General features: G+C 37.5%; 1 protein-coding gene across 3 annotated transcripts in view; it reads right to left on the minus strand.

The window, feature by feature from the left end:
* The window catches only part of LOC145987158 (deoxynucleoside triphosphate triphosphohydrolase SAMHD1-like), a 144,019-nt gene that overhangs the window by 46,875 nt on the left and 84,837 nt on the right, over window positions 1-12,307 (minus strand). For 2 of the 3 annotated variants that reach the window (XM_083121667.1, XM_083121666.1), the window contains exons 4-8: window positions 11,897-12,064; window positions 10,751-11,037; window positions 10,459-10,491; window positions 9,959-10,196; window positions 8,998-9,212 (exon numbers count right to left, since the gene is read on the minus strand). In XM_083121667.1, coding sequence (XP_082977793.1) covers window positions 8,998-9,212; window positions 9,959-10,196; window positions 10,459-10,491; window positions 10,751-11,037; window positions 11,897-12,064 — 941 coding nt within the window. The remainder of the gene's footprint in view (window positions 1-8,997; window positions 9,213-9,958; window positions 10,197-10,458; window positions 10,492-10,750; window positions 11,038-11,896; window positions 12,065-12,307) is intronic. The other variant, XM_083121668.1, reaches the window with a different exon arrangement.

The raw sequence follows: 12,307 nt of genomic DNA on the forward strand, positions 1-12,307 counted from the left end.
TAAGCTCGAAGACAATCTGTATTCCATTTATTTATATTAGCAACTTGGTCAACCGGAGGTTATTTTATCGCCTTCGATAATCGAATTGTCTGATCGATTATTTTTTGTTTACCCAGGAACATGCCCCATAGGAGATTTCCGAGACCGGGTTACGCTACTCACTCGTAGCTCCCCAATTTCTTCACGATGGTGGGTTTCCACCGGTCCCATACACAGGCCGAGAACCTAGAAAGTGAGCATAGGCGGACTCGAATCCATGCCGTCCTGCAGTCGGAGGTCACGGAGGAGGACTTTTCTTATTTTACCTTTGGCCACGCAAAGAAGGCCACGCACAAAGTAGAAGACGATCTCCAACCTCTTAGGTGAAATTGAGGTCGTCTAAGGTTGAAATTCTCATATTTAAGGCTTGAACTCGTCACCTAAGAGGTTGAAGATCGTCCTCTACTAAAAAAGAGCGGATACACGTATTGCTATCACAATAATTATTCAATACGTATTTTTTGTCAGGAATTATCACTTAAACTATTGCATGTTGAGCTGGTGCCTACCTAGCCGCCTCTGATGAAATCTACCATTCTTCAGATTCTCTTTAAAATTCGACTCTGGTCACTTGTAACGTGCTGGGTGCGATAAGAAGCGGCCTTGAATAGCGTGAGTGAGTCACTTTGATCGCGAGCAAGCTAGACTACCAAGCTTGTATGCCTTTGAAAACCAAGTCATTTTTTTTCACGGTTTCCGAACGCGATTGCTATTGTAGACGTATATATTCTCTCAAAAGAGCAAGAAAGGAAATTCGACCAATGTTCTCCCGTCGTTTAAAACCAAATATTATCTATTAAACGAAAAGTTCACGATTGTCAATAAACGGTTTAACCTATCTGAGCATAAGGTGAATGTAAATACTAAATTTAATAGAAAGGTTCTCCAAAATTTCTCTTCCACTGTCTACGTAAGGTCAGTACCCAGGGGAGGGGCCATGTGGGCCATGCTTCCCCCTCGAACCCTAAAATATTTAACTGTGAACCTATAAATAAATAATTACGAAAATAACATCGTCGATTTTTGAAATGTGTAAAAATTTCAATTTTGCTCTTGTATAAATGAATCTGTTTCTTGCGCATAAGTCTTCAAGCTGCAATATTGGGTGGTTTTAGTTTTATAATCATTGATGCAAGGCTACCAGACGTCCGATTCACCGATTTAGTCAGGATAGTGCGTTACTTTCAATCCCTGTCCAGACTTTTTCGAACTGCAATCGTGATGCAAAAATGTCTCTTTATTATTGTTTTTTTTTGTAACTCACAATTAGACATGTTCTTTATTGTATGAATAGTTCTAAGTACGCAATATAGAATTATCATGACTTTTTAATGACGTTCGCACTATTTGAACTATTTTGTAATATCTGTCTGTCTGTCTGTCTCTCTCTCTGGTCTACGTCAATGACAGAAATGCAAGCAATATTCTTATTTATTTTTAACCCAATTAAAGGAAAGTGTAAGCATTTAAAAGAAATAAGAAAGATCATCACTGTTGCTCTTCCTTAGAAATTGTTGTTTTTCGAGGAAGAAAAATTAGAAGGATTTAGTTCAGCACCTTAACACAGTGTCCCACGAGTCTCTCTTGACTAACACTGTCAAATGTGAGGTGATTTTATGAATAAAATTTTCCGCCTGTTTACGTATAACGTTGCACAGCTTTGGTAGTTCGCAAACGGTGTAATTATTTCATGTTATCTTACGCAACAGCAAATACATTTCATAAGACTGTTCTGGACACAAGACTTGCATCAGTAAACAAGCATTTTGTCTGTTAGAGTATCACAGGAAAAGAACATCGTCCTGTAACATTCAAGCCTCTAGATATTTTCCATTAGTAATGCCTAATCACAATAATAAGTTAGAAGAAATAACTCGCATTTTCACAACTACCAATATTCTCGTTTTTAATTACTTCGAAAATTATTTCTCGAAGATATCGGTTATACTGTCCTCCTCCGTAGTCGAGCGGGTTAAGGCGTTCACTCGTCTTGAGATCGTTCGCTGCGGGACGGCGTAGGTTCGAATCCGGCTCTGGTCGGAATTTATTCGGCCTACGTATAGGGCCGGTGGCAACCCACCATCGTGAGGAAATTGAGGAGCTCCGAGTGAGTGAGCGTAACCTGGTCAAGAAGACCTACAATAACGGCTGGGGGTTCGTCGGGCTGATCACCCGTCACCCCAATACTGGTCTGAGACCTCCACGCTATAACAGGTGACGGCGGAACAGTGTGGGAGGGAGACCAGCAGTCGGTAGGTAAGCCAAGGCCCGCCATGGGCTGTAGAGCTGAGGGGTTATGTTATCGGTTATACTACAAGAAAGCAAATCAAAGTTAAAGTAAAAGTTCAACTACATGTATACCAAACGACATTTACAATATTGGAGGGACAGAATACTTAAAAAAAAAATTGTTTCATTCGAAGGTAAAGGCGTAGTGTAGTGGTTCTTCTACCTGATTTAAAGAGCTAAAGGTTGTAGGATAGTGGTTACCGTTCAGGATTGTGAATCTGATGGTCGTAGGTTCAAACCCTTCCGCTGGCAGAAAATTTTCGTAAGTTATAGACATATCCCATTGTGTTCATTGTCCACGCCGTGTGAAACGAAATGATTCAGTTTGGAATTAACGATGAGGGGAGGGGAAATATTGAATTACAAAATTTTCATTTCTACGAACCGAGAAGTGGAGAAAAATTGAATAATTCTTATAAATATTAAAAATTACGTTCATTTTTTTAGTGGTGTAATCGCAGGTAGAATCAAAGATCTTACATGGAAGATTTTAATTTGCTCTGAACTCAGCCAAAAGGCATTTCGCACCAATCTAATATATTCTCCAATACATTTCAAAATGTCATTGAATGTTTGATGTCGATAATTTGACCAATGCATCCATTCTTGACGCTCAGACGGTATTTTATGCAACTACCTCTTGACTCCAGTTCCTTCTCCTTCTTCTCTCCCCTCTTTCCGTTCTGCTTTTATCTCATATCGCCTTCTCTACTTTTCTCGCATCTTATCTCCATCCCACTCTTCTCCACTCGTCTTATCTCCTTTCCTGTCTTAGATTTTCGACTCCACTGCACTATTCTATCTTTTATCGTTCTTCTCTTTTTCTCTCCTTTACTCTACTCTCCACTTCCCTCTTCTCGTCTCCTCCTCTCGTCTCATCCTCTCCTCTCCTCTCGTTTTCCTCCTCTTTTCTCTTCTTTGTTTTTTCCTCATCTCTCCTCGAATATTTTTCCATTCTCCTCACTACATCTCCTCTCCTCGTCTATCCTATCTTTCTTCTCTCCTCTACTTTTCCTCTTCTCTTTTCGCTTTCTCTTTCTCCTCTCCTTTGTGACCTTTCGTTTCCTCTCACCTATTTTCCTTACTGTAGACTCATCAACGATGAAATACTAGAAAACCTATTTGTTTCTTTCAGAAATGAATTTTGTCATTTGCGATATAATAGTGATATTTTTAATAATTTTATACAATAATACTTGTTTATATTTCTTTCGCGTGTTTTATAAATATCTATTGTGCATGTGGCAACCCTGAAATTGAGCCTAACTCTGCACGCAATCCACCAACGGCTTGTGTAAATTGGGTTGCCTAGTTTAAAATGTCGTTGTCCTAAAACTTTTGAGGGACACTGTACAAACAAAATGATTGCTTTAAGATTCTGTGATCTACTATGAGCATTTATATAACAACAATTTCAATATATTGAACCACTATATTCAAGTACAGTCAAGTTACAAGAAAGAAGAAACTTGTTATCTTTAATATTAATAACACAAATAAGGTTCAGTCAGTGCCGCATCTACAAGCCGCAAAACCCCGCAGTGCTGGGGGCCCGTAGACAAGTAAGCCTTTAGAAGGCCCTCAGCCATCGACATAGTAGAGTGTTCGTACGTTATATGCGTATGTAAAAAATAAACGAAGTTACTAAGGGATGCAGATACGAATACGATATATACAGGTAAAGCTAAAGTTAAAGTTCCCTGTGTATAAGCCATGATGACACATTTAGGGTATGTGGGGGTAAGGCCTCACATTTTTTCGATGGTGGCCATGTTGAAGCTGATGTGATCAGCACCACGCTCCAACCGTCTTTACCTCCCACCGGGTACCATTTGATTTGAGGCTGCGTGGGCCCTGCAGCCGTTTTAGGTGGGACAAAACCGGAAAAATTCCAACCTTAGATCACCAACCCCGGGTCTCCCGCGTGGCAGTCAGACTAGAATCACATCAGGCTAGAATTTCACGAGAAATGCAGTGGTGAAGGTTTCTTCAACCTATCTTTAATCAGGGAAAAGTTATAACAAATGTAGCCTACAATTTTCCAGGTGTGAGAAAACAGTGTCATATATATATCACATGTCCACGGGCGCCGAAACCAGGAAGGCCCGGGGCCCCTTAATGTTCTCGTTTGCCTCCCCCCCCCACCCATAGGGGGCCCAATTTATAACTTTCAACATATTACATAACTTTTGCACGCAGAAATTTCGCACACAACAGGTGGGAAATTACGCAGGATTCCGCTCTGAAGTGGGCAGAATCAATAATGTGGGACTATCACTCAGTTTGAGTGTCTTTGTTGTGCTTGTACGTTTACTATCTCAGTATTTCGTTTTTCAAACCGACAATGAATTAACGAAAACGCATGGCATGGCATATTATAAATTAATATGTGCGAGAATAGAGGAAGAAGCATGGGAATACTGTAGTCCTCATGCTCTTGAAAGACCCAGTCCATTGCAAAATAGGCACCTTTGTTTCCCTTCGGAAAAGTCAAGTAGAAGTTGAAAATCTTCTCTTTTCAATACGCCACTGTTTGATATAATCAGGATTAGTATTTTTTTACATGTATCTGTTAATATGTGTGCTATTTCATACTGCATTGATGTGGCTGAAAGTTGCAGTGTTACATATTTATACCAATGCTTAACCAACGTTCAAAACAATACGTGGATGTGTGTGTGTGTGTGTGTGTGGGCGGCTTAAGGGCCGGGCGACCCAAGCGATTACCCGGGGCACCGCCCTCGACGGCGCCAGACCTTCCTTTTTTATGTAAATATGTGTGAAGATATTAAACTTCTATAATGGATTGTAGAAATAAGTATTATAAACGGAATATGAAAATCAAATTTTCAGTCAAAAGTTACATGTGAAGTATTATGTTGTATAATTACATAATCACAGTAATAGAGTGAATTTCTTGTCCAGCTAATGAAGTTCGATGTACCCTAATATATGTTTTGTTGTTAAACCTAGTTATCGTAATTACAATTTTTCAAAGGTTAACTCAAGTGTATTAGGTCCCAATTAAAAAAAAAAAACGTTGCCCCCCAGAAACAGAAAGATAACAGTATTTATTAGAGCTGAGCCGATACCACCATTTGCCGATACCGATGCCGATACCGATACTTGTATAATTCCAGTACAAAATAACAAAGGCTAGTTAGAGAGTCATACTAACTCGTCGCATCACTAGGCACGTATTTAGAAATATATAATTTGGGGAGCCAGTCCGAGCCAAGTGTCTTCAAAAATATAATAATAAAAGTGTTTCTATTTAATACGTTAATATAATTATTTGTAATACGTAATATGAAAATTAATTAATTAGTACTTAATTTCTCCGATGCGTATTGAGTATTGTATGTAACCACAGACTAAGAAACGGAGGAAAGACAATGTTAATACTTATTTTGTTCTTTCTATCTTGACTAAAAAATATTGTTATTGTATAAATAGTAAAAAAGACGCTATAAAATCAGAGATGAAACAGCAAATATTCATCATCTGGCTTACGTGTAGTTAAGACCGCTAAAATTTGTGTAAAAGAAGGTAATGGCAAGGAGATTTATGTCAAAGAAGTAAACGAATTAAATATTTATTGAATAACAAAAAGAATGATGGCACGTCCATTTGATGAAAAGTAAAGTTCCTGATAAACATTTTATGTACATTATTGTAAGTAGTGGTGTACATAAATCTTTCGAGGGGCCTCTCTGATGGTGTCACCGTCGCCTTGTAATCAATAGATCGTGGTTTCGATAGTCAGTGGATGCACATAGTGGTTTGGGTCCAACTTTAAAATGTAGGTCCAGTCCCGATGAGCTTATCTTTCTTAGTACTGTCATTCAAATCCGCATGTTCCCAATCTAATCTCGGCGAAAATTATTGATTGATTGATTGATTCGCTGTTTGTGCCACTTTTGGCTAATTTGTGAAGATGGGGATGAGTGATGATGTGATGAAATTTTGAATGGACACTCCCAAACATCCATGCCCAGGTCGGGATTCAAACCCTGGCGTCGTAGCGCGATGTGCTAAACACTCCGCCACGGGGGCCGGCTTTCGGCGGAAATAAATAGCCATCATTGACCGATATCGGCAGTCACACGAAAGACAGAAGTGAAGAGGATAAGTATAAATTGCTGATTCCCCATCGCGCTTGAATTAGATAATACAAGCTAATTTCACAGTGACCTTCATCCCTCTTTTCCAAGAACTCCGCAACTACCCGACTCGGCATTAGTGCGGCGGGGGGGTTAAAAACATCCACCTATCTTACGACCACGATCTTCAAGCAAGAATTGGCAATGAATGGTTTATTTCCCACGGCGTTAACTAAGTAGTTCCATGCCCTCATGGTCACGTTTGGGTTAAGCATTCACTTACCCATGCCTTTGATCTTGCCATATGCTTCCCAGGAGGGTGGGGTTTTATCCAATGTTTCTAGGAAAATCTATGGTCTCCCAATGTGTCACAAGGAAGGGTGAACTTTTTAAAAAGAACTAATACTGAGACGAGCTGTTGCCTTTTCCCGCTCTTCTAGTCACTGAAAATCTATGGTATCGGATGGTATAGGTAAAAAAAAATCAGCCGATACTCACCGATGCCGATACCGCCAGTATCGGCCGATACCGGTACATCGCTATCGGCTCAGCCCTAGTATTGATGCTTTACTTAGCTTCCCCCCGCCTATCACATCACCCCTTTCCCATTTTAAAATTTTGAGTTGAATTCAATATGGCGGACGTCCGCTTGGAACACGCCAATGTGGTTCCCCCTAAGCCTAACCTCTTTGTATCAAGACCAATTGTACACAGCCTAACTCCTTTACTTTTTATAGGCTGTGTTAAGGAACTTTTGAATCACCCTGTAGGCACTTGTACGTGACTTTGTCAACATGAGATCAAGAATTACACACACACATACATAACACACATATACACACACACACATATATATGTGTGTTCAGTCAGTGATGCCAAAAGCAGGGAAATTTCCCTCGGCACAGGGAAATTTGAGGGTGAAAAGGGAAAAGGGAAATTTAATGAAAAATAGCTAAAAAACAGGGAAATTTAAACTCATATTTACGTTCTTTTAAAAAGTTCGAAAATATTATTTTTCAGCGTGTACTTTTTCAAAATGAATAGTTAGCAACAGTGACACTTTTCAGAAAGCTTTATTTCTCCCTGTTATAGATGACCTTGACCGGTCAGTCTTATATTTGTCGCGTTTCCTAGAAAGGCCTCAAGCCACGAGCCGCGCTGCACCTGGAAAGAATTTGGGACTTTATCTTCAACTTCTTTCCTTGTTCCATCCATCATTTCAGAACGTCTTTCCTTTTCCCCAGGAAAATTTGAAAAACGTAGAGTACCCGACCCCACTTCGGTGCGCCCCTGTTATCTTCCCTTGTTCGAGAATATCTGCCCATTACTTCGCACTTTTAAGATTTTCATAAATATTTAATAACAATAAAAATAATAAAGTTTGTTCCTCAGACAAAACAGGCGTCAAAAGAAAAATATTAACAGCAGGCCCCTAGCTAAGCTTTGACAATGGGTGGGTTTCAAAGTCCGACAATCATTGGGCCGCAGACGAATTTTTTTTTGGTTTGAGAATTTTTTCAGCACATTAGTGTCTTATTTTAAAATTCAAATGTTTATTTTAGGATAATTATATTATGAAACTATGATGAGTTTCTAGTATTTTATTCAATGGGGGTTTGAACACACTAAACCCCCTTATATACGGTCCTGATTAACAGTTGTAGTAATACAAAGCTGCAGCTTCAGATGGGTTTTGAAAATCGAGGGAAATTTAGGTCGAAAAAGGGAAATTTTACACTGGTAAAAGGGAAATCCTGCAATCGGAGATTGGCAACACTGCGTTCAGTCGAAATGGCGTCGTGGACCGGTGAACAACGCGCTTTTGCCGTGAAGGCGTTTTACAAAAACAACGACAGCTACGTGGCCGCGCAGCGTGTATTTCGTGCCATTTTCCATCTCGCACGTCATGCCCCAGTCCCGTCGTCGCATGCTATCAAATTGTGGGTACAGAACTTTGAGGAAACGGGTGATATGGTGAGAAAGAGGGGTGGAAGTGCATGTGTGTGACGGAAAATGGGGGCCACCTGCGTGATGTCATTTTCAAGTGATGGACATCTTGTGCCGTGACATGTCTGTGCAAGATGTGCACGTTGTTCAGAAACATTCATCACAAATTGCAAACATTGTAAATTCATGTTGTATTTGTTTGATATCGCTGTGAATAAATTTATATCTGTGGTGGAGGTTTCAAAATCGCCCGTTTCACTGCCGCACCTGTTATTTTGCGGGGGGGGGGGGGGGGGCAAGATTTGTAGATCCTGTACTGCGTTCAGTTTAGTTATTATACAAACATAATAACCAAAGTAAAACTGATTGATTGAAAAAAAAAGTGTAAAATAAAATAATGTGTTTCAGTATACTAAACTGTATGAAATGTAAATAAAAACAACAACTCTGTAACACATTTCACATTGTGTTTATGGCATAGTCATTAATTAGCTCAGCATGCTTCAACTTTAAAACTGCAGATCTAGTACCATAACCCTATATTGGACTTAAAACAAACTTTTGCAAATTGTATATATAAGTGGAACAGGCTTCGAAATAAATCTTGAAAGACGCTTACTGTACAGAAGCAAATATCATGACGTCATTGAGTTCCTTCTTCTTCAGTTCCCCATTCTTGTCGTAGAATATGATATCATTAAATGGGACACCTTTCTCACTGCTGAGGTTGATATCAATCACCTTGACTTCGAAATGTTCCTCCTTCAGCAAATCTGGTGCACCTTGCTTTATTTTAAGATGCTTTATCAACTCGCCTTTGATGACATCCCGGTTCTGAAAGAAGAAAAAAGTAATACATTTATTTATTTTATACCATTTAGGAAGTACACCAGTATCCAAAATTAAAGCAACAAACAGAAATCCTTTCCTCGTGTGATTTTTTTTTTATAAATTTTCCAAGTTTAACCTGTTGCTATCGTGATTTTTTTGTTGATAAATCCTGGCACATTAAGGTTAGTTTATTTTCTATCTTAAACCAGTTGTCTATGACATCATAAATATTACTATCACCTGATCGTATTATGTGGTCAAATGGACACACGGGAAAGAATTTCCGTTTGTTGCTTTAATTTTGGACATTAGTAGTACAAATCATGAAACCTTTACTTAAATATCTAGCTATAAAGTGTTAATCAATCGTTAATGTTCATTCTCCAGTTACTTCAATTAAAGCATTGAGTAGAGATTTTGTTGAACAATATGTATAACTAGGAAGTTTCTAAAAAGGATAAAAACTCAAAAATTAAAATACATTGCAATGATAACGAGGTTCAGTCGAAATAAAAACCACATTTGTTGTGGATATGCAATAAAATTATTCACTTTCTTTAAACGGTAATATTTTGGTCATGGCATAAATGTTAAGATAAATGCTAAGGAAAATGCTTTCGTCTAAGAAAGTTTTTGATACAATGCAGAGCAGTAACAAAAAATCAAGAGTATTTTAAAATCGACAAAATCTGCAGGAACTGAAACTTGTAATGAATTTGACACTGTCATGTACAGAGGCAATTATTTACCTTAAACATTTGACCTGGTTCCAGGGACAAGCGTTTGGAAAAACGCTTATATAGTTTCCTCTTGAAAATCCTGTGAATGAGCTCTTTCGCCTGTTTTATTTCCACTGCACTACCAGGATCACACTGGACTTCATTTAGGATATGATCCGTCAGCTGGAGATACTTCTGGACCTTATCATCAATAGCCTTAGATGCTTCTTTGCTGATATTAACCCATGAATCATGTCTGTCATTCCTGCTTGGAAAAAACCAACAAGAAACGTCATTGAAAGAATTTCGAAGCATTACTCATGCATATATTGGTGTTTTATCCTCTGAAAACTTTTGAACAGGAAAAGTAAAATCCCCAAATACTTTAAATTACAATAGAATTTTTAAATGTTCAAGAGCGTGCAATATAAGTGAATATCGTATTGATCTTATTGCAAATATTAAACATGATATGCGATGACTGAAACTACTTTCAAATAAATTTAAAAATGTTACTTCATGATACTAACCTTCTATCATACTCTACGACTGCATCTAAGAGCCTGTAAATAGACACAAATAATTAGAAATATTGCAAGGTACTTTAATTATTTTATCATTGTATGTAATATATTACAATTAATAGCAACGTATGCAGAATCTCTCATTTAATGCTTTCTTCAATACATAGTCATACGAGTATCCAGGTTGTGGTTATAATTTCTTGAAGTAAAATCGTACTAAAAATTTTTGGTACCATAGTGAAAATTTTACTAAAGTAGTGTTTTGCATTCCAGATTTTATCAAATTTCCTACACTTACATTGTCTCAATGCACTTCACTACTGGATGTTGATATGCTTTGTGGTGCAGAGTTGCTCGATTTGTAAACATTTCATAGATGTTGAATGCTTCCTTGTCTCTGAAGCAAACTTGCTCTACTTCGAGAACTTCCCCAGGTTTCATACCTTCCACCTTGACCTTCACAATTTTGCAATTCTCCAGAATCCTTCTGTAATCAAAGGTCACTCCCAAGTTCAGCTGATGACCATCTCGAAGAAAATAATCCCACTTGTCAACGTCGATTCCATTTTGTTTGTTAGCAACTATCTGCAAAGAATTAAAGCACGATGATTCACTGTGGATTCAAATTTTCAAAAGTTATTAATGTATTTCTACAAGCCGAACAGAATGACTCCTTTACACTATGAAACTGTATTTTGTTACACAATTCTAGATTAACTTAAAAAGAAAACACGTTGCTCTTGATTGATATGCTAATACTGAGCGATTTATCAAATGCCATATGCATCAAGCTTGATAATTTTTTAGCAAAATATTAACTAACCATAAATCCCTATTGTGATATTCCTCAACACACAAGTAATAAACAGTCAGGAATTTTAGTTAGATTTCTAGGATATTATGGTACACACTAGTTGTCTTGTTTGACATACGTTTTTCTATAATTAAATCTGCGAACCGTAAAATAAAGATTTACGAAACTTAATTCCTTCAAGGAGAAATACTTCCAAATTTATATTCTTATAAATCAAGTTTTACACGCTTCGAATTGGAAAATATGCATGAAGAAGTGAAAATGATAAGTAATACAACAAAAAGGGAATAGTTCCATAGATAGAATTATATCGAAGCAAAACGGAAATAAATGCATTCACCGCAGCAAATGTTGTATTCAACTAAGGTAGAAAATTGTAAATCATAAATAAACTATAAACATAGGGTCCATAAATAGCTCATAATTCTGCAAACACAATGTAGCTTATAGTATTTAAACCAATGAATCAGTGAAATCATTTACAATACTATTAAACATTTTCAACACTTCGATCATGAAACTAAAGCAAAAGTGATAAATACAAATCTCCGAACAGTTACTGTATAACATTTTATATTTTATATTAAGTATTAATATTAAAAAGCTGGATCTTAATAAACTATAGCTTACCTGATATAAATACCATTTTTTCTTCCCCTGTCTCACCAAGTCGTCTGTTGTTATTCCAGCCATCATATCCTTCACCATTTGAATCCTATCCTCTTTATCTGGTATATCACTCCATATTTTTGAATTCTTCATCATTCTTTCGAAAATTACAATGGACATATCCTCATGCTGAGAAATGTTTAAAAAATATTTTTTTAAAAAAAATGTTTATTTTCAAATGACATGAGTCAAGGTGGCTCGACAGCTCTTGCATTTTCTAGGGGAATAGGTTGTAGTCCCTCAGAAATTTGCACAGTCTAACCATTCTGGAATTTTCCAATTAAGGATTTCTAAGGGCAATTCAGTGTAAATTGTACAGTAGGATGCATTAGTACTACCGAGCAAATTGTCCATCATCATGTTCGTGATCTT

The sequence above is a fragment of the Lepisma saccharinum genome, chromosome 4 (assembly GCF_977018435.1).
Source record: "Lepisma saccharinum chromosome 4, izLepSacc3.1, whole genome shotgun sequence".
Classification (NCBI taxonomy): domain Eukaryota; kingdom Metazoa; phylum Arthropoda; class Insecta; order Zygentoma; family Lepismatidae; genus Lepisma; species Lepisma saccharinum.